Here is a 24,135-nt window from a genome sequence, read left to right as displayed (position 1 = left end):
GGTTTTAAAAATAGGTGTTATATTCTTGTCGGGTTATTTTCTTTTCTTTTTGTATTTTATGTATTTTCCGTTTATAACGCTGATTCACCTCACGATAAGATGAGATAAACCTTTATTAGTCCCAAAAGCGGGAAATTGCATTGTCACGGCAGAAAGTTGATAGGACAAAGGTAATAGCAGCGAAAAGGTAATGTCAGCAATATCAAACTAAGAGAATTAAAAATAGGAGAAATAAGAAAGAAACTCAGAAATGAGCAGACCTGCTGTAACAGGCTGCCACTCGAAGTAATACCTTGAAGCTGGACAAAGAACCCGGATGTCACAAAATGGCGGCGGTCACCCCTCTCTCTCTCTCTCACTCACACACACACAAAATCCTTATCTCTACCATTTAAATAATTAAACGACTGCATTATGTACCGGGAAAGCGTACCTACTAAAATGTTCTAAAAGATTTTTAATTTTTTTTTTTTTTTTTATTTAGATTAAAAATGCAGATCTTTGTGAAGACCCTGACCGGCAAGACCATCACCCTTGAGGTTGAGCCCAGTGACACCATTGAGAACGTCAAGGCCAAGATCCAGGACAAGGAGGGCATTCCCCCAGACCAGCAGAGGCTGATCTTTGCCGGCAAGCAGCTGGAAGATGGCCGCACCCTGTCCGACTACAACATCCAGAAGGAATCCACCCTCCACCTGGTCCTGCGCCTCAGGGGTGGCATGCAGATCTTTGTGAAGACCCTGACCGGCAAGACCATCACCCTTGAGGTTGAGCCCAGTGACACCATTGAGAACGTCAAGGCCAAGATCCAGGACAAGGAGGGCATTCCCCCAGACCAGCAGAGGCTGATCTTTGCCGGCAAGCAGCTGGAAGATGGCCGCACCCTGTCCGACTACAACATCCAGAAGGAATCCACCCTCCACCTGGTCCTGCGCCTCAGGGGTGGCATGCAGATCTTTGTGAAGACCCTGACCGGCAAGACCATCACCCTTGAGGTTGAGCCCAGTGACACCATTGAGAACGTCAAGGCCAAGATCCAGGACAAGGAGGGCATTCCCCCAGACCAGCAGAGGCTGATCTTTGCCGGCAAGCAGCTGGAAGATGGCCGCACCCTGTCCGACTACAACATCCAGAAGGAATCCACCCTCCACCTGGTCCTGCGCCTCAGGGGTGGCATGCAGATCTTTGTGAAGACCCTGACCGGCAAGACCATCACCCTTGAGGTTGAGCCCAGTGACACCATTGAGAACGTCAAGGCCAAGATCCAGGACAAGGAGGGCATTCCCCCAGACCAGCAGAGGCTGATCTTTGCCGGCAAGCAGCTGGAAGATGGCCGCACCCTGTCCGACTACAACATCCAGAAGGAATCCACCCTCCACCTGGTCCTGCGCCTCAGGGGTGGCATGCAGATCTTTGTGAAGACCCTGACCGGCAAGACCATCACCCTTGAGGTTGAGCCCAGTGACACCATTGAGAACGTCAAGGCCAAGATCCAGGACAAGGAGGGCATTCCCCCAGACCAGCAGAGGCTGATCTTTGCCGGCAAGCAGCTGGAAGATGGCCGCACCCTGTCCGACTACAACATCCAGAAGGAATCCACCCTCCACCTGGTCCTGCGCCTCAGGGGTGGCATGCAGATCTTTGTGAAGACCCTGACCGGCAAGACCATCACCCTTGAGGTTGAGCCCAGTGACACCATTGAGAACGTCAAGGCCAAGATCCAGGACAAGGAGGGCATTCCCCCAGACCAGCAGAGGCTGATCTTTGCCGGCAAGCAGCTGGAAGATGGCCGCACCCTGTCCGACTACAACATCCAGAAAGAATCCACCCTCCACCTGGTCCTGCGTCTCCGAGGCGGGCAGTGAATGTTCAGTTGATTGTCATTTTCTTATCTTTATTTACTTATAACCCCTTTTTATTGTTTCTGTGTTTTTAAAATATTGAAATTAAAGTATTGAAATGAAGTAGTGTCTTGTAAAGGGAAAATAAATGTTTGGGCAACCTGAAGGACTTTTGAGTGAACTTCTTGGAGTAGTTTAATTTTGTGTAGGCTGATCTAAATATTAAACTCTTAGCTTGGGTTAGGGATTTGATCGTATACACAATTTCACAACTAGGAACCGCTGAAGTTCATAAGTGTTTCGTTTCAGTGTGAGTTCATGAGAAAGGTCTGCGTATAAAACCTACATCCCTCATGATTTTCAAGTAATAATTGTACGCATTTATGGCATTCCAGACACTGGTTTTAAGTCTTGTTTGAACCTGGACTTTGCTCATCTGGTTCATACGTTTTATCACACAACTACCGATTTTCAGAATATGATACAGTAACGTGATAAAACTGAACCATAAAGCTCATAATTATCCTGGTAGGGATGTAGTCAAACGTGCGCTGTGTTATAAGTCAGGCGGATTATGGCACAAATGGCCTTCAATAGAAACGCGTGTTTTTAAACCACGCGTTCAAATGTAGGCGAATTATGGCGCACACGGCCTTCCATAATCAAGCGCAGTTTGACTGCAGTTCCCTCCGTCGCCGTCCGGCGCTGTTGCTCTGCAAAAGAGCGTCCGTGACGTCATTCGGGACATTCTGAACGTGGCTGTAATAAACACAAGTGATTAACTACTTGATTAATTTCTTAATTACCTGCACATTTTCATTGCAGATGTAGACTGATGTAGCGACTGGGTTTAAAGCCAACGTAATTCAAGATTGTCAGTACGACAGTATACTGTAAATTGAAATAATGTTTCACACACACCCCCCCATAGTAAAATCATAAAAGAAAAAAATATATATGTATATACACGCTAAACTAAACTAGCTAAAACTGAGGCTTAAATACTGTGCAGGTTATCTACATAATAAAGGTTTGTACTGAGTATTTGTATTGGGAGTTAGTAGCCTAGTGGGTAACACACTCGTCTATGAACCCAGGTTCAAACCCCACTTACTACCATTGTGTCACTGAGAAGACACTTAACCCTGAGTGTCTCCAGGGGGCCGGTTGCGGATAGTCATAACAGACAACCAGCCAATAGGATGCAAAAGACAATAGGATTTGAGCTTTTTGCTCTAGTGGTTTCTCAGAGGGCAAGAATCTCATTCCCAATTAGACTTTATCAAATTGTAGGGTTTTATTTGCAAATATTGTAAATTTAACATTAGCTTTGTTTCTGTTGTATTTAATTTAATCTTGTCACTTAATAATCAATCATAAGTAATTTTTTGGTTACTATAATTAGTTATCTTTTTTTATTCATTTGTTTGTCAAAGTGTTTAATTATTACTTCCCAGAACAATTGTTACATTTTAACTTTACAGAACTGACATATTACAGTCTTATGGCACAGCTGTTTAAACTCAATTTAAACTGCATAATGAAATGTAGTATAAATGCAACGTTTAATAATAAACTTTATTTACATTTACAGAATTTATCAGACGCCCTTACAATCTTACAATCAGTAGTTACAGGGACAGTCCCCCCCTGGAGACACTCAGGGTTAAGTGTCTTGCTCAGGGACACAATGGTAGTAAGTGGGGTTTGAACCTGGGTCTTCTGGTTCATAGGCGACTGTATTTTTTGTCATTGTATCAACTATTGAGAAACTGTAAATTGCTCTTTATTGCTTTAAGTACACATTACTACAGAAGTCTAGAGAACATATACACATATAAAACAATGTATATGTATACATATTTTTATTTCAATGGGTTACTCAAATTTAAAATATGTCATGATGAGGTCTGAAAGTATGATGAATTTACATGAAATTTACATGAATTTTGGCTGCAAGACAATTCCTTGTGGTCTTTTTTGTTGTTGCTGTCGTAGTGCCTGCTGCTTCTCCACAATTTCCTTCACCATCCTTTCTACATCATCTCTTGTCAGAGATGATTCTTGGAACTGGGGGACTCCTTGTTAAATTCTGCCACAGGTTCTCCTGGAGCATCTCCTCACTTGTGTTCAGCGAAGAGTTGGTGTTCTTCTTAACCAGGTGCTTAATACACCTTGCAGAGCTGTCCTCTGTACGTGACAAATAAAATTTCCATTCGGTCAGAGCAGAGTTGACAAAGGTCAATTCTTCGTACTGGAGACAGTAGCGAGCAGCGTCTGCTGACCGGGCAAAAAAGAAATGTCGAAACAGCGCCACAACCTCGCAGTGGCCAGAAATATATTACACCCGTACTGTTCAGAACTACCATTGAAAATGAATGAGAAAAGTTAAGGGAAGTTAAGCTGTAAATTGCTCTGGATAAGGGCGTCTGGTAAATGCTCTAAATGCAAAAGTGTAATATCTAGGAGATAAGTACAATTTTTCTGTACAACGAACAGGACAAAACTGGGCAACATCGTGTAGTGACTGGATATGTTGGATATTTCAAACAGGACACACGAACATGCAAAATGTGCAGTTTAACAGTGTTCTGGTGATGGCGGTACGCTGACTCTTATTTTAATATTAATATATCTCTAATATTTATCGCTAATATCTTTTACACAAAATGGGATACGCTAATTAATATTGCACGTACAGTTGATAATGAAACTGATGTAATTTAGACTTTACTCTTTCATTAATACGAAACGCAGAATGCATGTGAACTTGTTAAATTAGAATAAAACATGTAACAACGGGCAAAGTTGATGAACCTCGTCACTTCGGCGGTTGTGCGACCCCCCGTTTTTATGTCACCATGTGTCGCCTGCCGGCTTCGGTTTCAGCTTGTCGCGGTGCGCCATGGCCGCCGCCACCAGCTGCCCCTTCTTCCTCTCCCTCCTCGACTACAAGACGGAGAAGTATGTCATCGCCCAGAACAAGAAGGTCGGAGTTCTGTTCCGAGTCTTCCAGCTGGCGGTGGTCGGATACCTGGTCGGGTAGGAGTTCCTTCTAAATCCTCGCATTTGTCGGCGAGTTCCTCTTGGGGACATGGAGGGGTCACTCGTTTTTATCCAGAGTGACTTACAATCAGTAGTGACAGGGACAGTACCCCCTTGGGGACACTCAGAGTTAAGTGTCCTGCTCAGGGACACGATGGTAGTAAGTGGGGTTTGAACCTGGGTCTTCTGGCTCATAGGCGAGTGTGTTACCCGCTAGGATACTACCACCCCTCTCGGGACCTTGTGGGGTGTTTCATCATATTTACAGGAGGCATGCCAGTATTTTTGGACCTGGACAGCGTCCCTCCCGTCCACAGGTGGGTGTTCCTGTGGAAGAAAGGCTACCAGGAGCGAGAGGAGGCGCTGCAGAGCTCCGTCATCACTAAACTGAAAGGAGTGACCCTGATCAACAGCTCCGAATCCGGCCTCCATCTCTGGGGTCCCGAGGACTACGTGATCCCGCCTCAAGTAAAGTCCCCCTCCTTCACAGCCACGCATATGTGTCCGCCAAGGTGGCGCTTGTCACCGCGTCACTGTTGTTTTATAGGGAGAGAGAGTTTTCTTCATCGTGACAAACTACATTGAGACGCCGGGCCAGAGACTTGGCTTCTGCCCCGAGGTGAGAAACCCTGCCACCGCAACACAGCGTGAACGTGTCCCACGCCGCGTGTCCCTCTCCCTGTTCCCTTTCAGAGCCCCAGGGTGCCGGACGGGGTCTGCGCGGACCACGCGGACTGTCCAGACGGAGAAATCGTGGCCGCCGGTCACGGTACGGCCGCGTGGGGGTGTGCGTGGTGCCCGTGGCCCGCGGGTCTCGTCTAACGCAGGTTGTGATCTCGACAGGGATCAAGACGGGACGCTGTTTAAACGACACGGGCACGTGCGAGATACACGGCTGGTGCCCGGTCGAGAGCAACTACAGGCCCGTGTGAGTTTCATGGTCCTCACCACCCCTCGCTGGCTTGGTTCCTGACCTGATGTTTTGTGTCAGTGTTTGGGCCAGTGGTGTCCTGGCGGTTAAGGAAGCGGCCTCGTAATCAGAAGGTTGCCGGTTCGAATCCCGATCCGCCAAGGTGCCACTGAGGTGCCACCGAGCAAAGCACCGTCCCCACACACTGCTCCCCGGTCACCTGTCATGGTGGCCACTGCTCACTCAGGGTGATGGGTTAAATGCAGAGGACAAATTTCACTGTGTGCACCTTGTGCTGTGCTGCAGTGTCTCACAATGACAATCACTTCACTTCTTCACTTCAGGGAGGCCCTGCTGAAAAAGGCCGAAAATTTCACGATCTACATCAAGAACTACATCAGGTTTCCCAAGTTCGGTTTCTCCAAGTAAGTGTGTGAAAGGCAGCACCACGCGTCAGCTGCGCCCCCCCCCCTTTAAATAGAACGCCTATTTATACCCCGAGATGCGAGCGCTGTAACCCGAGCTGCCGGGGACAACGTTGACGTCCACATGTCCCCCGCTAGGTCCAACGTCCTGGACGGCAGGAACGACACGTATCTAAAAATGTGCACGTACAACCAGCTCCACCATCCTTACTGCCCCATCTTCCGTCTGGGCGACCTCGTTAACTGGACGGGACACAGTTTTGAGGACCTGGCCGTGGTGGTGAGGGTTCTTCTCGTTATCGCTGGTCAGGCGGTAGACACGCGCAGCTCAGGAACTGTGTGGCGGTCGGCACGTTTTTCTTTTCCTAGGGAGGGTCCATCGGAGTGCTGATCGAGTGGAACTGCGACTTGGATAAAGACGAGTCGCGGTGCGGCCCCCGTTACAGCTTCACGCGCCTCGATGTCCACGCACAAGGTTCCGTCAGCTCGGGGTATAACTTCAGGTACTCGTCTGGAATGGGGCTGGATGTACAGTACAGGCCAAAAGTCTGGACACCTTCTCATTCAACGTGTTTTCTTTATCTTCATGACCATTGCATTCTCACTGAAGGCATCAAAACTATGAATGAACACATGTGAAGTTCTGTTCTTAACAAAAAAAGGTGAAATAAGTGAAAACATGTTTTATATTCTAGTTTCTTTGCTCTGATTACTGCTTTACACACTCTTGGCATTCTCTCGATGAGCTTCAAGAGGTCGTCACCTGAAATGCTTCTCCAACAGTCTTGAAGGAGTTCCCAGAGGTGTTTAGCACTTGTTGGTCCAGCTCACCCCAAACCATCTGGACTGGGTTCAGGTCCGGTGACTGTAGAGGTCTCCAGGTCTCCACTTTTTGTTAAGTACAGAACTCCACATGTGTTCATTCATAGTTTTGATGCCTTCAGTGAGAATCTACCAACGTAAATGGTCATGAAGATAAAGAAAACACGTTAGATGAGAAGGCGTCCAAACTTTTGGTCTGTACTGTATGAATTTGCTCTGCTGGCCAGAAGATCAGGTACCGTGTGCCCTCTTCCTCAGGTTTGCGCGTTATTATAAAGATTCTGAGGGAGGCATGTACCGGACCCTGTACAAGGTGTACGGGATACGGATCGATATCATGGTGAATGGACAGGTACGACGCCCGAGTGTCCGTTTCCATTCCGAATTCCGACTCCTGACCCTCACCTCCTCTCTGCAGGCTGGGAAGTTCAGCATCATTCCCACGGTGGTTAATATTGGGTCTGGACTCGCCCTGATGGGAGCGGTGAGTAGGACTTGTTAGGACCAGAAGAGGGCACTGCTGCTCCTGAATTGCATTCTGGGAAGGAGACCTTTTATATATATATATATATATATATATATATTTTTTTTTTTCATGTCTTGCTCGTGACCTTAGTTCCTTTGTTTGTGTGCCGCAGGGCGTGTTCATGTGTGATATGATCCTGCTGTATATGATGAGCAAGAGCTCCCTCTACCGAGAAAAGAAGTTTGAGACGGACAGGTACAGTCCCGTGGTAGAACCTTGTAGGCTGTCTGTACCTGAGGCATTTTGAAGGGATAGTGACGTTTCTCTGAATTAGGAAACCCACCGTCCCCAGGAAGCACAGAGAGGGGAGAACGTCGAAGGCAGGCAGACATCACCGGAAAAGGCCCCCCGCAGAACATCAGAAGCTCACCGTTGTCACGGCTCAGAATTGACGTTTGCCCGGCCGAGGCCTCAGTCAGGAGTTGCGAGGCCGGAGTTACAGTCGCACGAGTGAACCTCCAGACCGATGCAGGTGGCCTACAGGAGAGCACCTATCGTTCCGGCTGCTTCCAGCTGGGGTGTCTGCCCCCCTGTAGGATTTGCAAGGAATTGAAGTCTCCATTGTGAGAAGAAAATTGATTTTTGGATCCAATGCATCTCAGACGCGACAACATGTGTTTTGACACGGGACACTAAAAACTAATTCCCATTAGCCCTACAGGCATCTAAAATACCAGTAACACCACATTTACCACACGCGCCTAACCAGGTTGAGAGTCCTGCTCAGGGACACGATGGTAGTAAGTGGGACCTTGTGGTTGTCTGGTTCATGGTCGAGTGTCTTATCTGCCTAGTTAATACCACCCTTCTCCTCAACTTCCATATCTGTCAGTCCTGCCAGGATCACTGGTGCCTTTTTCCTCTTAAAGGTCCCCTATTATGAAAATATCGGCCTAGTCCTGTATCTGAAGTCTCTTTCTGAAATTCAGTCGTGGTGCAGAATTACAGCCACTTTGATCCAGTCCCGTGTATAAGAGTATGTGCCATTTTTGCTGCTAAAAATAAACTGATCTAATGAAACGTATTTAACACTATAAAACGAAAAAGAACTAAACACCAAACCTGGTGATTAATGTTTATTGAACGGACACCTTTGTGGAACGATGAATCCTGTTCACATGAGGGTCGGTCACTGATGGAATGTGAGCAAAATTATTTTCAAAAACACATCAGATAACTAAAGAAATCTGTATGACCCACCCTCCTGCTACCTAACATCTTTAATATATATTAAAAAAAACCCAGCAACTTTACTCTCAGTCAGGATAACAGTACATATCCGGCATTACAGTCAACACAGACATATGATGAATATAAGTCAATATGTATAATCCCTGACGTCTGTAAGTACTACTGTACATTAACATCTAAAAACCTGCTCACTGTTCAAATGCATAAGTAAATAGCAAAAAAAAAACAAAAAAAAACACCTATTTCTGGGATGCAGGGTCTGGTCTGTTCATTTATTTCTCTCAAGATAAATTAATCGATGACTCAAGGTACAGAATTGTGTTAGAAGCTCGTCAGAAATCACATTTAATTGTGGTTTCAGTACACATGAACCATTCCATAGAGGAAAGTCCAGAACAAAACGTAAGTGAAAAGGCCCCCAACCAGACCGCCAGTGAAAAGCAGCCGTCGGGATTTGAAGCACTTGTTCCACCACCGGCGACCCGCCTTGAGGATGAGGAGGAGGGACAGGAGGAAGGACGCGAGGAAGTAGAAGACGAAGCCGTACAGTCCCGTGAGTCCCAGGATGCCGGCGGTGGCCCCGGACAGTGCGGAGACGGACGTCCGGCAGTAGTCCAGCACCGCGGCGTTGCCCCGCATCGCCACCTCGCTGATGAACTGGGGACCTTCGCGCTTTGCTGCCAGCGTGGCCATGTCTGCAACCTGGAAACCATTCAGACAAAGCGCAGACCTCAAATTCTCCCCAACTCAGAGGTCAGAAAGTCACAGCATCTGCTTGCTGACAGGCAGGGAGCTGGAAGACCCCCCGACAGTGAATCCTGGCCACAGACAGACTAATTTATTCTCAATTAAAACACTGAAAGCCAGTAGGTTCTACAGGAGAGCACGTATGGTTCCGGCTGCTTCCAGCAGGGGTGTCTGCCCCCCTGTAAGATTTGTAAGCAGTTGAATTCTCCATTCTGAGAAGAAAAATGATTTTAGATGCGGTGATGCACTGGGAGGTCTGACGTTTTTGAATGGATGACCATCTTGTTGTTATTTTGTACATCCAATCCAACTCAACACCTCATCAAATCCATTAACAAGATCACAGGCGCTTCATTAAGACAGATCTTCATGCAGTGGCTCCTCCAAGAGCAAACTGCAGTTCAAGTCTGTCCCCTGCATCTTAGATGCGACAATGTGCGTTTTGACAGGCGACACTAAAAATGTATTCCCATTAGCCCTACACGCAGCTAAAATACCAGTAACACATTTATGGCATTTACCACACGCCCTTAACCAGGTTGAGAGTCTTCATCAGGGACACGATGGTAGTAAGTGGGACTTATCAGATGACCCCCGACAGTCAATTCTGGCCACAGATAGACTACATTTGTTCTTAATTAAAACTATGAAAGCCAGTAGGTGAACCCAAAACAACAGTAATGCGTGAACTCGTGCTCAGTTCGTGGGTTAATTTGATAGAAAGCATCCGATCCATCGAACCGAACCACCTGCTAACGTGATCGCGATTAAGATGGTTCGGGGCGGTTCGAAAATGACGAACCGAGTCATTTTAAACGTTTCAACCGAACCGAGTGCGAAAACACCGCGAGTCAGAACAGTAATTAAGCTAATAAGGGGTCACGGAGGTTCCGAATGAGCTTTAAAAGCTGGAAAAAGGCTTCTCTCATTCATTCTGCGAGCAGCAGGCTGCTGAGTCGAGGGTTTTGTGTAAATGAGGTGCAACCTGCGAACACTCACCGTGACGAATCTTTTAGCAAAATGAAACCGACGTTTTCTTCACAGTCGGACACAAATTACCATGCTTCACACATTAACGTACATAAACGTCGAACCGGCCGCAAATAGTCAACTGGGTCGAATATACTCCTTTTCTTAAACGATAAAAACCAATCCAGGCTAACTCCGCATCCACCAGCCCCATCAGTCCGCCATCTTCCCCACCGCATTGCATGATGGGTCGGACTCCGATTCGCCTCACACATCAATGCCACCAAGTATCCTTGTTTTCGGTATATATTAGTTTCGTTAAGTTCTCGTTACATGAATATCGCATTAAAATGTGTGAAATTAAAACGATACAACACGTTTGCCATTGAAGAGCGCGAGCGTGACCTTTGACACCGTACGGTGGCCGCTGCGCACCAAACCCGAGTTCCGGCGAGCATGGCGCTCCCCGTCGCTCCCCCGAGGTACGTTCTGGGCATCGACCTGGGCACCACGTCGGTGAAGGCGGTGCTGCTGGAGTCCGGGAGTAGAACCGTGGCGGGCAGCAGCGCGGCGCCCACCGGGGCGGCCGGAAGCGCCGCGGCGGACCCGCGCGTACGTAGCCGCTCGTCGTCCCGCTTTCTCCCCACTTACACATCTGCTCAGCTTATTTTTACATCACGTTTTAATATAAAGTATTCTAATAACAATCACGATCTTTATACCAAAAATAATGTCCTTTAAGGAGAATTCCGAGACGTCTGGAATTTTGGGGAATAACCCATAATGAATTTCATTCCAGAACGCCGTACTATAAATACAGTCAGAAAATAAACGTTGTCTCATCATCAGTTTCACACAAAAAAACACCAATTAGAGTCAAAACCAAAAAAATCTGCATGGAAGCAGGAGGAAGTAGGCCTTATACAGCACGTAGTATGTTCATAATGCATTCCTTTTAAAAATATATATATTCTTAGTTAGTGTACATTGTGTACCTTCACATACCTGTGTTGGGTTATTATACAGGAATGCATTATGGACATGCTGAGCACTCTGTGTATTAGGTCTACAGCCCCCTCCTGCATCCCATCCAGTTTCCCATACAGCCTCCTGACTTACAATCAGTAGTTACAGGGACATTACCCCCCTGGAGACACTCAGGTAGTAAGTGGGGTTTGAACCTGGGTCTTCTGGTTCATAGGCGAGTGTGTTACCCACTATGCTACTACCATGCAGCTTCCTCCTGCTTCCCATCCAGCAGGTCTCAGGCCACATGAGCCACCACCTCACCTAATTCTTTTTTACTTCTGCTGCATGACCACTAGGGGGCTCCGTAGTATTTGCTACAGATTTCCAGTTTGTTGCCCTGAGAGCCGTTTAAATAAAAAAAATCTGGGTTTTCAACCGCTGTCACGTGTTGGTCTGTTGTCGTTTTTCCGGGTGATTATTTTGCTCTGCTCTTTCTTCTTTTATTCTTGTACGTTATCACCCTTCTCTTCTTTAGTTTTCTGCCACGTTGCTCTTCTACTCACTTCTACTGACATTTTATGAAACTGGCCAGTGTTTGAAAATATGATTAAAAAAATATGAGTGAAATAAAAATATGTAAATAAAAGAGTGACTCCATTTTAACTTATTGTCTCTACGATGCAGTTCAAGGAGCAGGACCCGGTACGAATCCTCCACACCCTCAACCAGTGCATGTCGTCTTTGCCCAGAGAGAAGCTGCGCAATGTGGTGTGTGTTGGCGTGTCTGGACAGATGCATGGAATCATGCTCTGGAGAGCGATGGCAGGTGAGAACGATCAGTTGAGAAGTTCACCGCGGATCTTATCTGGTGTTCGGACCAACGTCACTGAGATGCCTGTATTCTGGACTGTGTGTTGCCAGGTTGTGAATGGTACGGCGCGGATGCGGGTCGCATGTTCAGGCCCAAAGATGTCAGTCAGCTGATCACGTGGCAGGATGGACGCTGCAGCGATGACTTCCTGTCTGCGCTGCCACAGCCAGACTCTCACATCAGCCTGGCCACAGGCTTCGGCTGCACCACCATTTTCTGGCTGCTGAGACACCAGTAATCTCGGTTTCTCACAGCAGAGATAGGTGTGGTGCATTGTCCTGTCTGACTGAGACGCTGTCTCTCTGCTCGGTTCCAACACAGACCCGCGTACCTGCAGCAGTTCGGTGTGGCCGGGACCATTCATGATTACGTGGTGTCCATGCTGTGTGGCTTGGAGAACTGTGTGATGTCTGTGCAGAACGCTGCCGGCTGGGGATACTTCAACACGGTCACTGGCCGGTGGAACCTGGACATGTACGGCTGATTCGGAGCTCCTTTCGTCGGAGGAAATATCTCGTTCTGTGGTGTTTTTGGTGTGTGTGTTTTATTGGGCTCAGGAGGATTTCGTCTGCCTGCAGTTTACGGCCTGCTGCCTTCCCGCTGCATCTCCTCCCGGAGCCTGTGGACGCCGGCGCTTTGGCTGGACGCACCTTCTCCGTATGGCATGGGATCCCTGCCGGCACGCCTGTCGGTGCTGCGCTGGGGGACTTCCAGTGCAGCGTCTACTCCTGCATGAGCAGCAGGGATGATGCAGGTAGATCGTGGAACATTGAATGGTGGTGGCCTAGAGGGTTAAACACTCACTTTTATGAACCAGGAGCCCCAGGTTCAAACCCCACTTACTACCATCGTGTGCCTGAGCAGGACACTTAACCCTGAGTGTCTCCAGGGGGGGACTGTCCCTGTAACTACTGACTATAAGTCGCTCTGGATAAGGGCGTCTGGTAAATGCTGTAAATGTAGGTAGAGCTCAGAACAGCTCCCGAACGTTGAAGATGTGATGCAGAACACTCTCATCAGAAATGGGGAGCGGCGAGTTTAACGGCAGTTAAAACCATGTCGTGTTCTCCACAGTCCTCAACGTCAGCACTTCCGCCCAGCTGACCTTCGCCATGCCACCCGACTTCACACCCGGCTCCGTGCCTGACGCCCGCTCCGCCGTCTCGTACTTCCCCTACTTTGACGGCTCCTACCTGGCGGTGGCGGCGGCGCTGAATGGCGGCAACGCGGTGGCGGCCTTTGTTGGAATGCTGAATGAGTGGATGAAAGAGTTCGGTATGCGTGCGTGCAAATTTTTATTTATTTATTTTGCTAATCTGGTGGTCTTCGGTGACCTCTGACCCCTCATCTGGTGGTATGTTTCAATCCAGGTCTTGAGTTGAGTGAGTCCAGTATTTACAGTCGGCTAATCCAGTCGGCGCTCCAGCAGAGCAGCACTGACCTGAGGGTCACGCCCACCATCTTGGGAGAAAGGCACGACTCCGCCCGCCTCGGCCTGGTGTGCAACATTTCACCAGCCAACCTGTCGCTGGGTCACGTGACCCGGGCCCTGTGCCGCGGGATCCTCGACAACGTTGCAGCCATGATGCCCGCCCACATGCTGCAGGAGGTCGGAGTGAAGAGGATTGTGGGTAGTGGGAGTGCCCTGTCTCGTAATGAGGTTCTGAGACAGGAAGTGGAGCGGGCGTTTCCCCTGCCTGTGGTTTATGGGAGGGATGTGGACTCGGCTGTGGGCGTCGCCATGGTGTTTAATGACCGAATATGAGCAGTCGATGTCTCTTAACTGGATAAAAATTGTAAAATAATGTATTTTTTAAATAAAACGATTGATTCCAGACGTACTGCATTACTGTGAATAATTGATCAGCGCAGCATGATACTGAGTGGAAGGATACTGTCTTCTTTTATTGGAGATTTTTGAAGATTGTTGTGGAGGTGGTGAGTGACAGGAGAATGGTGGCTAGGCTGTCATCCCTGTTGGACAACATCTCCCACCCCGTGCAGTGAACTCTGACAGCACTGAGCAGCTCCTTCAGTGACAGGCTACTGCACCCACCATGTGGGAAGGAGAGGTTCAGAAGGTCTTTTCTTCCAACCGCTGTCAGACTCTAAAACAAAGACCTCACAGCTGACCACACACACACAGACAAACACACACACTTCGGCACATTCTGTTAAAGTGTTTAAATTGTAAATTTGTATATATATACAGATACATATTTATCTTATTTATCTATTACCTCTGTTTTTGCTGCTATTACCTATTACACTTTCTGCCGTGACAAGTGCAATCTCCTACTTGTGGGACTAATAAAGATTTATCTTATCTTATCTTATCTTATCTTACCTTGTCATGACTCGGTTGATGGAAATGAAACTCGCAGTACAGCGACTGGTTAACCACAGCAGCTCCGCATACACAGATGCTCTTACACTGAGAGCGTGTGTGTGTGTGTGTGTGTTTTCTGTAATAGCACATGACCACACGCCTCAGCAGCTGCTGTCAGACAGACAGGAAGCTCCCCAACGATGACGACGAGAAGGACGCAAGCCCAGCACGATCCCGCGCATCGTATTTCATGCAACTGAAGTGATTTGGTCGTCTGGAGGAGCCGTGTGTAGAGTGCGGGGTGATGGGATGCATTAGGACTGGGGCGGAGGATCAATACGGATACCCGGGCTTTTAACGCTTCAGGGCCGATCCGAGGGAGTGGAGCGAGCAGCAGATGTTCTACTCCTGCTCTACACCGTCCTTCTTTGTTCCATTGTGTAAGTACAGTTACGTTTTCTACATCTGAATTTCTTGCATTATTAGGTGATGGTTATGGTTGTTACCGTCTGGGCAGCTCTATGCCTGAGAAGAATTGATCGGAGAAAAGGTTCATCCGCTCAGTGAGAGCAGAAGGAGGTAAGGACGTGGGTGGCAGCGGCTGCTGCGTATCGTCCCAAGCTGACAGGCGGTGAGCTCATCTGCACGCCCGGCCGCGCCGATAACCAAATCAGAGCCCATTAGGAGGTCCTGGAGATCAGCTTCCGATGGAAGCCACATTCCGAGGTTCTGTCATGGCCGGATATGTGTTCTTTATCATGAAGCAGTGAGGAGGATGTGGGCGTGTCCACGTTTAGAGCATCTTGTGTGGGTTCCTCAGTCGCAGTTTCTGTTACCCTCTCCTTCCCCTTTTGAAGGAACGTCTGTCTGCACCAGCACCCCTGGAAATGTGGTTTTGCAGAAGCCACGTTGTAGAAAATAAGCTGTGGTTTCCTGGGAGAGGGAGAAGCAGGACATCAGTGAATGTAGTTGTTGTCCAGGCAGCCGGCGGTGAAACGTCACGAGATGAACCACCATGTGCACCTCAGAGCAAAATTCCCACAGAACAAATACTGAAGGCCGCCCATTGGTTTCTTTTTTTGGAGCTTTAAGATTTTTATGAGACCTTTTAAAGTCTGATAAGTAATGAGATCTCAGATGGAACATGATGACCAGCAGAACCCAGCGGTTCTGATCTACAGTCGTGGCCAAAAGATTTGAGAATGACACAAATACTGTTTTTCACAAAGTTTGCTGCTTCTGTGTTTTTAGGTCTTTTTGTCAGTTGTTTCTGTGGTGTATTGAAATATAATTATAAGCATTTTATAAGATTCAATGGCTTTTATTGACAATTACATCAAGTTTATACAAAGCGTCAATATTTGCAGAGTTGGACCTTTATTTCAACACCTCTGCTATTCGCCCTGACGTGCTGTCAATCAACTTCAGAATTCTCAGAATTGGTGGGTTTTTGTTTGTTTACCAGCCTTTTGAGGATTGACCACATGTTCTCAGTTGGATGAGAAGCAGCCCCACACATGAATTTACTCCATACCTCACCAGTCCAATCCCTGTACTTTTTGCAGAGGAGAGTCCCTCGGTGTTCAGTTGTCTGATGGCCTGTGGAAAGAAGCTATTGCATGCTTTTTGGGGAGATTAAGTTCATTTTTATGGCAAAGAGGGACATCATCTGATCACTCTTCAACATTATGGAGTAGATGCAAAATTGGCATAATAAAAATGGAAGCAGCAAACTTTGTGAAAACCAGCATTTGTGTCATTCTCAAAACTTTTGGCCACAACCGTATTCATTTACATTTACAGCATTTCTAAATATTCTAAATAAAGATTCGGATTACTCAAGTCCATTTAATACGAACCATTTCAGTACGTTCAATAAAAAAACTACTTTTAATTTTACATTTACAGCATTTACCAGACGCCCTTATCCAGAGAGACTTACAATCAGTAGTTACAGGGACAGTCCCCCCCGGGACTGTTAAGTGTCTTGCTCAGGGACACAGTGGTAGTAAGTGGGATTTGAACCTGGGTCTTCTGGTTCATAGGCGAGTGTGTTACCCGCTAGGCTACAACCTCCCTCTGTACAAAGTGTCACTGCTACAGTTTGTAAGGGTTCAGTGGTGCCACTTTGACGATTGGTGAATGGAAGTGATGGAAGGTCTCCATCTTCCCTCAGGACTCTAACAGTGGACAGAAGACATCATGAGTACATCCAGAAACCCGGACCCCAAACCCTTCTCGTTGGAGACAGATGACAGGGGAGATGAGAGGTCAAAGGGCAAGCAGGTGAAGAAGGACCGTCTGGTGTGTGCCCTGGCGATGGGGAGCTGTGATAAAGAGCTGAGCCCCATGGACTCAAACTACCAGGAGGAACTGGTGGAGGAATCACCGAGGGTGAAGTTCAATCTGAACTTTGACAAGTGAGTGACAGTCTTATCATATCCATGATGACTGGATGGTTAATACACGGCTCGTGTGGATGCTTTGTGATTCGTGTCACCCAGGAGAATCAGAGGGATTGACACGGAACGTCCGGAAAGAGAGAAATTCAACATAAAGAAGCTGTTCGAGGCCGTCTCCAGTGGAGATGCCAGTCAACTACTGGGACTCGAGCCGTATCTGCACAAGACCATGAAGCGGCTGACCAACTCGGAGTGTAAGTCAACATCAAAGTGTTGTCATTGTGAAGCACTGCAGCACCGCACACGGTGACACGGTGAGACGTGTCCTCTGTATTTAACCGTCACCCTTGGTGAGCAGTGGGCACCATGACGTGTGGGGACGGGACCTTCATCAACCTTCTGATTACGGGTCCCCTTCCTAACCTGCTGGGCCACCGCTGCCTCCTGACTTTTAAAGAGTCAGCTGACTTGTCCATCATCCCTACATCATGATGATTTGTATTTAGTTGGATTAATGGATTTTACTAACATTTTTTTAACATTATGTTTTTTTAAACTCGAGAAGGTATTAAGTTCACAACTGAAACCTCTATCTACCAAATTGTCTGTAACTTTTTGGGTTTGCGTAGATCAGTCCAAAGGTAAAACTGCGCTGCACAAGGCTCTCTTGACCCTGAGGAACGGCAGAAACGACACGGTGGAGGCCCTGCTGGACGTCGCTGAGAAGATGGGAGACCTGAAAGAGTTTGTCAATGCAGCATACACCGACAACAACTACAGGGGTAGGTGTCAGGTAGCGTGAACGTGCATGCAGGGATGCACACCAGAACATTCCGACGGAAACTGGTGCTCCGTCCATCCTGATTAGATACGGCACGGTGAAATTATTACTCTTTATTTTTTTCCTCTGTAGGACACACTGCGCTTCATGTTGCCATAGAGCGAAGGAGCATTTACTACAGCAAACTCCTGATCCAGAAAGGTGCTGATGTGCACGCCAGAGCCTGTGGGAAGTTCTTCCAGCTCCACAAAACATCTGAGGAACCCACCTTCTATTTTGGTGAGACTCCAGGCCCATTCTTTGGAACAAAAGCAAGGGTCCATGTGTCACAAGAAAAAAAAAAAACCTAATGAGGAGAACCTTTTGTAGGAGAGCTTCCTCTGTCTCTGGCGGCCTGCACCAACCAGATGGAGATAGTCGACTTCCTGCTGGACAACCCATACCAGAAAGTGGACGTCAGGGAGGCAGATTCCCAGGGCAACACTGTTCTCCATGCCATGGTGATGGTGGCCGACAACATGCCGGAGAACACGGAGTTCGTAACCAGAATGTACGACCACATCCTCTCCAGGTCGAATCTTCTACATCCCAAGTTCAGGCTGGAGGACATTGAGAACAAACAGGGATTGACGCCGATCAAACTCGCTGCCAAGATGGGAAAAATTGGGGTAGGTTCTCCTGAGCTGGTTCTGGAACATATTCCATTCGGATGTGGTTCAATTAGAGGTCGCTTGTGTAAAATTTTTAAATGTGAAAGTGAAGTGATTGTCACATGTGATATAGCACAGCACACGGTGACACAGTGAAACGTGTCCTCTGCATTTAACCATCACCCTGAGTGAGCAGTGGGCACCATGACAGGGGCACGGGGACCAGTGTGTGGGGACGGTGCTTTGCTCAGTGGCACCTCAGTGGCACCTTGGCGGATCGGCAACCTTCTGATTACGGTGCCACCACTGCCCTGAGGTTGGTGGTTCATATGAAGTTCATGACTCAGAACACTGAACGCCATGGTGGAGTGTGATTAGGGTTCGAACGGGGTGGTAGTAGCCTAGCGGGTAACACACTCGCCTATGAACCAGAAGACCCAGGTTCAAACCCCACTTACTACCATCGTGTCCCTGAGCAGGACACTTAACCCTGAGTGTCTCCAGGGGGGGACTGTCGCTGTAACTACTGACTGTAAGTCGCTCTGGATAAGGGCGTCTGGTAAACGCCGTAAATGTAAATGTAAACTGAGGAGCTTTCTGGAATCTTGATCCAGCACGATGCCGTGGGTGTCTGGTGTCTTCTGCACGATTCTGCCAGATTAAGTTTCTTTCATGTCCCCCCCCCAAGCTTTTCCAGCACATGATGCACCGCGAGTTCCAGGAAAAGGAAAGCAGAAGCCTGTCCCGGAAGTTCACCGAGTGGGTCTATGGCCCAGTCTACTCCTCTCTGTACGACCTGGCGGCGCTGGACACGTGTGAGAGGAACTCGGTGCTGGAGATCGTGGTCTACGGCAGCGAAATCCCCGTAAGCAGCAGCCTGCCAGGTTTCAGCTTGACAAAACTTCACTTTCATCATGTTTCTGCTGCTCTTCTTCAGAACGTCCTGAGGGACATTTGGAGGACTATAAATCTGCTCTTTTCTGGATGATTCCAGAACCGTCTGGAGATGCTGCAGGTGGAGCCGCTGAACAAGCTGCTGGAGGAGAAGTGGGTTCGGTTCGCGCGGGTGGTGTTCTTCATCCATTTCCTGGTGTACTTCTGCTACATCTGCCTCTTCACCACCATTGCTCACTTCAGTAAGCTGATGACGGTGAGCGGCAGAGTTTTTTTTTTTTGTTGTCCAGTGAGCATTCATCTCATCTCATGTCATGTCATGTCATGTCATCTCATCTTCATTCCACCAACTCACCAGCGTGACAAAACGTGGGTGAACTGGGCAGAGTGGCCACAGTGGGCGCGAGACAACTACGGCCTGCTGTCAGGCCACGTCATCACAGCTGTGGGCGCGCTTTACTTCTTCATTAAAGGGGTACGTCCATCTGTCCCGGCCAAGGCGCGTGGCAGGACGTGTCACCTGCCTCAGGTGCTTCACACAACATCTGCTTTTCTGTCGCTCAGATGTTAGACATGAAGCGGAAATCTCTGAAGCTGCAAACGTTCCTGGTAGACGGCTACTCCGACTTCCTGTTGTAAGTGAACGATTTCATCCCAGCAGTACGTGGGACAGCAGAAGAAGAAGTGAAGAGATTGTCATTGTGAGACACCGCAGCACAGCACACGGTGACACGGTGAAACGTGTCCTCTGTATTGAACCCATCGCCCTTGGTGAGCAGTGGGCACCGTGATGGGGCCCTGGGGAGCAGCGTGTGGGGACGGCGCTTTGATCAGTGGCTCCGTTGTGGTCTATAAAGATACTGCATGGTAGACAAACTGAATCATAAAATGAACAATTCTTCTGTTGTTTATCGTATTATAGGATACATATACATCCATGTTGCACATAATGGAAAAGTTCAAATCGGGCTTAAAGACAAAGTTAATGCAATAAAAACCATAAGTTCATGTGAATAAAAAGGCAGACCAACCAAAAGGTGGAGCTGCCAACCAGACATCATCCCGTCAGACATCATCCCTTTGTTCCTCGTGGTTTCTCCAGCCCACGGCCATTTTGAACCCCTGTGCCTTTGTCCTTCAGCATGATGCAGGGCGCTCTGATCATCATGGGTCTTGTGCTCTACTACTGCAATAAAGACGAGTATCTGGGCTTCATGGTGCTGAGCCTCGCCCTCAGCTGGATCAACCTGCTCTACTACTCCAGGGGGCTGAAGCACATGGGCATCTACAGCGTCATGATCCAGAAGGTCTGTGGTGCCACAGGTCTGGTCCGTGAACTCCTGACCTCACCGTAACACATTTCTTCTCTGCCACAGATGATTGTTGGGGAGATCTTCCGTTTTCTTTTCGTCTACGTCGTCTTTCTCTTTGGATTTTCTGCAGGTATCTCGTTTGCTTTTCTCTGTACGTAGCAGAACCGTAACTTTAGGCTTCAGAAATGTCACCCAGAAATAAGTACCAGGCCATCTCCCTGTTACCCCACAGCCGTGGTCACGCTGCTAGAGGAGCCAGAGGACAAGCCCAAGACCCGTTTTTTCACGCAGTCGAATGACTCTGATTGTACCAAAGTCACGTACAAGGACATCTACTTCACAACCCTGGAGCTGTTCAAGTTCACCATCGGCATGGGAGATCTGGAGTTCACCGAGCAGTACAAGTACAAGTGGGTCTTCTACTTACTGCTCATCTCCTACATTGTGCTGACCTACATCCTGCTGCTGAACATGCTCATCGCTCTCATGAACAAAACGGTGGAGAGGCTCTCCTACGAAAGCACCAGCATCTGGAAACTGCAGGTAAAGCCCCGGCTGGGACGTCTCCAAAAAGAAAAAACTTGAATTAGTATTTTGGTGAACGTGAAGTAATTGTTACATGTGATACACAGCAGCACAGCACACGGTACACACAGTGAAATTTGTCCTCTGCATTTAACCCATCACCCTGAGTGAGCAGTGGGCAGCCATGACAGGTGCCCGGGGAGCAGTGTGTGGGGACGGTGCTTTGCTCAGTGGCACCTTGGCAGATCGGGATTCGAACCAGCAACCTTCTGATTACGGGGCCGCTTCCTTAACTGCTAGGCCACCACTGCCCCATGTCTCTCACTATACTGCAGTAAACGTTCCACGACCTCAGCTGCTGCTGCTTCATCCTGTTTATGGGGACCATGTAATGAGGCACCGCCCCCCGCGAAGGGGGTGGGAGCAGCCGCCTTGTCGGGGGACGGGATGACGCAGGACGGGTGCATGAGGTTGGGCGCGGTGGCGGTGAAAGCACCAGCATCTGGAAACTGCAGGTAAAGCCCCGGCTGGGACGTCTGCTTGGGCTCCAGTGAGTTTTTACTCCTGGTTTTAAAAAAAAACGAGAGAACATTCCGGAGAGGTGATGGCGAGTCAGAGAAGTTTCTATCAACCTAGAAGTATCACATTTTCTTCCACATTTGGCCTCATGGTAGTAAGTCTCCAAAAAAATCCCACTTACTACCATTGTGTCCCTGAGCAAGACACTTAACCCTAAATTGCTCCAGGGAGACTGTCCCTGTAACTACTGATTGTAAGTCGCTCTGGATAAGAGCGTCTGATAAATGCTGTAAATGTAAATGTAAATGTGAACTGTCAGTCTATGTTGTATATAGTCAAAAGTGCAGCGAGCAGAAGAGCGGCAGAATTTATTGGCTGCAGGAATTGAAAAACCATCGTGTGTGTGTGTGTGTGTGTGTGTGTGTGTGTGTAAGCTCACAAACACGACTTTGTGAAAGTGGAGATTTCTGGGTTTTTGTTCTATGGATGTCTGTTAAATACAGAACTCCCTGCTAACCGTACAGAGTACGATTCTACTAAATAATGGCCAGTATTCCACCACCAAAGTTCATGACATGCCCAGCCTAGTAACATGTTCTCCAGACTTCTGAGTCCCAGGTTCAAACCCCACTTACTACCACAATGTCCCTGAGCAAGACACTTAACCCTTAATGTCTCTAGGGGGGGACTGTCCCCCTATCTACGGACTTTAAGGCGATCTGATAAATGCCGTTGATGTTAATGTTGCACTTCTCTTGAATGCAGTAAATGAATCGTTGAGCTTTGTAGAAGCTGATGACCCTCCTGCAAGAACCAGAAGACCCGGGTTCGAATCCCACTTACTACCATTGTGTCCCTGAGCAAGACACTTAACCCTAAGTTGCTCCAGGGAGACTGTCCTTGTAACTACTGATTGTAAGTCGCTCTGGATAAGGGCGTCTGATAAATGCTGTAAATGTAAATGTAAATGCAAGGTTTCTGTGAGTTAAATCGAGTGTTCCTCCAGCGAGCCATCACCATCCTGGACGTGGAGCAGCGGCTGCCTTTTTTCCTGAAAGTCCGGCTTCGCTCGGGAGTGGAGAAGTATCTGGGTGGAAGGAATGGAGAGGACTGCCGCTGGTGCCTCAGGTGGGTCCCACGTTTGTCATCTAGACACTTGGGTTGTCTTGTAGGCGTCCAACCCAATGCTCACCAGTGTGCATGGTACTTCAGAAACTGGTCCTCGGTCTGATGGAGCATCTGTGGGACGATTGGACGGTTGCGGCAGGAGGTAACTATTCGCTTCTCTTCCATCTTTTGCAGAGTGGAGGAAGTCAACTGGAAGACGTGGAACACCAACGTGTGCATCAACGAGGAGCCCGGGAACCAGGACTTTATGGTGCAGTCTCCTCCTCCTCCGGCACATAGACCAGAGCGAGGTATCGGATCTCCAGCCGCCAAGAAAAAGTAAAAAGCAGGGAGCTTGTTGGACCTCACCTTCATCGCACTAACGCTGGTGTCCATGTCTAACAGGGCGAAGCTGGCGGGGAATGTGGCGGGAACTCAGCCGCCGCCAGAACTACGCTGAGCCGCCGCCACCTCACGAGCACGAGCTGAGCCCCCTGACCCCTACAGACGTCTGACCTTTTAACGCTTTCATCTTTAAATCCCCATGTAATGTAAACATGCATGCGAAGGTAAACCCGCGTTGGACGGTAGGCTAAATCGGAGGCAATTATCTGGGTTATACTGCCACCTAGTGACAGAGTGACAGCATGAAAATAAATGATTGGATCCATCCACGTACTGTCTTCTGGAATTTACACTCAAGGCATCAAAGTGGCAGCGTGACATCATAAAAGAGGAAGTTGTCATCACCGTGTCTGCTTACTGAGAATTAATAAACCTGGATCTTAGGCCACACCCCTGCCTAATTTCCTCCCCTCCAGAGTGCTATAGTCCAGTCACAGATTCATCATTCCATACAGGTCCCTTTTTTTTTTATAAATCGGCAGAGTTTCCTGCATCATCCAGGTCTTCCTGACGTTCAGACGTTCATCCTAAAAAGTACAGGTGATGTCCAGAGACACGGTGGGAGACCATCTTTCAAAGCATAAATTAGAACTTTATTTTATTATTACAATATTACAAAAAAAAAAAAAAAAAAAAAAAAAAAAAGTAGCACAACTCTCACTCTCATCTCTGCTCATCTGTCGTACAGCCAGAGTGACTCTTATGAGAAAGGCTTCTGGACCCTTCATTTCACAGCAACAGCAAAAAGGAACAAAAAAAAAAAAAAAAAAGGGAAAAAAAAAAAAAAAAAAAAAAAAAAAAAAAAGATTTAAATAACAAGAAAATCAAGTTCAGAATTATAAATAGTCACAAATTGCAAAAACTGAAGCTTTGAAACTTGGAATAAAAAGATTT

The 24,135-nt window shown here is 47.9% G+C and overlaps 5 protein-coding genes across 7 annotated transcripts; 4 read left to right on the top strand and 1 right to left on the bottom strand.

Annotated features, from left to right (window-relative positions):
- Positions 1-461: 461 nt before the first annotated feature.
- On the top strand, positions 462-1,964 carry ubb (ubiquitin B). Its single transcript, XM_028982614.1, has one exon. It carries the CDS (start codon positions 492-494, stop codon positions 1,863-1,865), a length of 1,374 nt encoding a protein of 457 aa, XP_028838447.1. The 5' UTR covers positions 462-491; the 3' UTR covers positions 1,866-1,964.
- A 2,744-nt stretch (positions 1,965-4,708) lies between these two features.
- On the top strand, positions 4,709-8,593 carry p2rx5 (purinergic receptor P2X, ligand-gated ion channel, 5). The gene is made up of 12 exons (XM_028983431.1): positions 4,709-4,883; positions 5,204-5,354; positions 5,434-5,505; positions 5,580-5,655; positions 5,730-5,814; positions 6,141-6,221; positions 6,360-6,501; positions 6,591-6,724; positions 7,302-7,395; positions 7,462-7,527; positions 7,682-7,764; positions 7,844-8,593. The coding sequence occupies exons 1-12, from the start codon at positions 4,747-4,749 to the stop codon at positions 7,959-7,961; spliced, it is 1,239 nt and encodes a 412-aa protein (XP_028839264.1). The 5' UTR covers positions 4,709-4,746; the 3' UTR covers positions 7,962-8,593.
- Positions 8,594-8,630: 37 nt separating this feature from the next.
- On the bottom strand, positions 8,631-11,061 carry emc6 (ER membrane protein complex subunit 6). Its single transcript, XM_028983432.1, has 2 exons — positions 10,507-11,061; positions 8,631-9,462 (listed from the first exon to the last, which is right to left on the bottom strand). Exon 2 carries the CDS (start codon positions 9,451-9,453, stop codon positions 9,118-9,120), a length of 336 nt encoding a protein of 111 aa, XP_028839265.1. The 5' UTR covers positions 9,454-9,462; positions 10,507-11,061; the 3' UTR covers positions 8,631-9,117.
- shpk (sedoheptulokinase) lies at positions 10,720-14,122 on the top strand. Of its 2 annotated transcripts, XM_028983428.1 has the most exons (8): positions 10,728-10,778; positions 10,868-11,088; positions 12,130-12,271; positions 12,367-12,550; positions 12,638-12,790; positions 12,895-13,070; positions 13,391-13,591; positions 13,687-14,121. In XM_028983428.1, exons 2-8 carry the CDS (start codon positions 10,933-10,935, stop codon positions 14,079-14,081), a joined length of 1,407 nt encoding a protein of 468 aa, XP_028839261.1. In that variant the 5' UTR covers positions 10,728-10,778; positions 10,868-10,932; the 3' UTR covers positions 14,082-14,121. The 2 variants fall into 2 exon arrangements, with proteins under 2 accessions (XP_028839263.1, XP_028839261.1); XM_028983430.1 differs by having other exon boundaries at positions 10,720-10,958; positions 13,687-14,122.
- Positions 14,123-14,777: 655 nt separating this feature from the next.
- Positions 14,778-23,631, top strand: LOC114792126 (transient receptor potential cation channel subfamily V member 1-like). 2 transcript variants are annotated; one of them, XM_028983008.1, is made up of 16 exons: positions 14,780-15,085; positions 16,822-17,065; positions 17,150-17,301; positions 17,677-17,829; positions 17,961-18,107; positions 18,198-18,496; positions 19,167-19,343; positions 19,473-19,628; positions 19,731-19,847; positions 19,937-20,007; positions 20,514-20,679; positions 20,749-20,815; positions 20,918-21,228; positions 22,736-22,857; positions 23,032-23,147; positions 23,242-23,631. In XM_028983008.1, exons 2-16 carry the CDS (start codon positions 16,848-16,850, stop codon positions 23,349-23,351), a joined length of 2,382 nt encoding a protein of 793 aa, XP_028838841.1. In that variant the 5' UTR covers positions 14,780-15,085; positions 16,822-16,847; the 3' UTR covers positions 23,352-23,631. The 2 variants fall into 2 exon arrangements, 1 of the variants encoding a protein (XP_028838841.1); XR_003750094.1 differs by lacking the exons at positions 23,032-23,147; positions 23,242-23,631 and adding an exon at positions 22,495-22,644 and having other exon boundaries at positions 14,778-15,085; positions 22,736-22,833.
- Positions 23,632-24,135: the final 504 nt, after the last annotated feature.

This window comes from Denticeps clupeoides, chromosome 6 (genome assembly GCF_900700375.1).
Source record: "Denticeps clupeoides chromosome 6, fDenClu1.1, whole genome shotgun sequence".
NCBI classification, from domain to species: Eukaryota; Metazoa; Chordata; class Actinopteri; order Clupeiformes; family Denticipitidae; genus Denticeps; species Denticeps clupeoides.
This window is presented reverse-complemented; position numbering and strand designations above follow the sequence as displayed.

Excerpts from the sequence above, each read along its gene's own strand:
- ubb (XM_028982614.1), top strand. The coding sequence starts at position 492 with ATGCAGATCTTTGTGAAGACCCTGACCGGCAAGACCATCACCCTTGAG.
- p2rx5 (XM_028983431.1), top strand. The coding sequence starts at position 4,747 with ATGGCCGCCGCCACCAGCTGCCCCTTCTTCCTCTCCCTCCTCGACTAC. Across the intron at positions 5,656-5,729 it reads AATCGTGGCCGCCGGTCACG|GGATCAAGACGGGACGCTGT; the intron begins GTACGGCCGCGT and ends TGATCTCGACAG. Across the intron at positions 7,528-7,681 it reads GACTCGCCCTGATGGGAGCG|GGCGTGTTCATGTGTGATAT; the intron begins GTGAGTAGGACT and ends TGTGTGCCGCAG.
- emc6 (XM_028983432.1), bottom strand. The coding sequence starts at position 9,453 with ATGGCCACGCTGGCAGCAAAGCGCGAAGGTCCCCAGTTCATCAGCGAG.
- shpk (XM_028983428.1), top strand. The coding sequence starts at position 10,933 with ATGGCGCTCCCCGTCGCTCCCCCGAGGTACGTTCTGGGCATCGACCTG. Across the intron at positions 12,551-12,637 it reads TTCTGGCTGCTGAGACACCA|ACCCGCGTACCTGCAGCAGT; the intron begins GTAATCTCGGTT and ends GTTCCAACACAG. Across the intron at positions 13,071-13,390 it reads GAGCAGCAGGGATGATGCAG|TCCTCAACGTCAGCACTTCC; the intron begins GTAGATCGTGGA and ends TGTTCTCCACAG.
- LOC114792126 (XM_028983008.1), top strand. The coding sequence starts at position 16,848 with ATGAGTACATCCAGAAACCCGGACCCCAAACCCTTCTCGTTGGAGACA. Across the intron at positions 18,108-18,197 it reads GGAACCCACCTTCTATTTTG|GAGAGCTTCCTCTGTCTCTG; the intron begins GTGAGACTCCAG and ends AACCTTTTGTAG. Across the intron at positions 20,008-20,513 it reads GGCTACTCCGACTTCCTGTT|CATGATGCAGGGCGCTCTGA; the intron begins GTAAGTGAACGA and ends TTTGTCCTTCAG.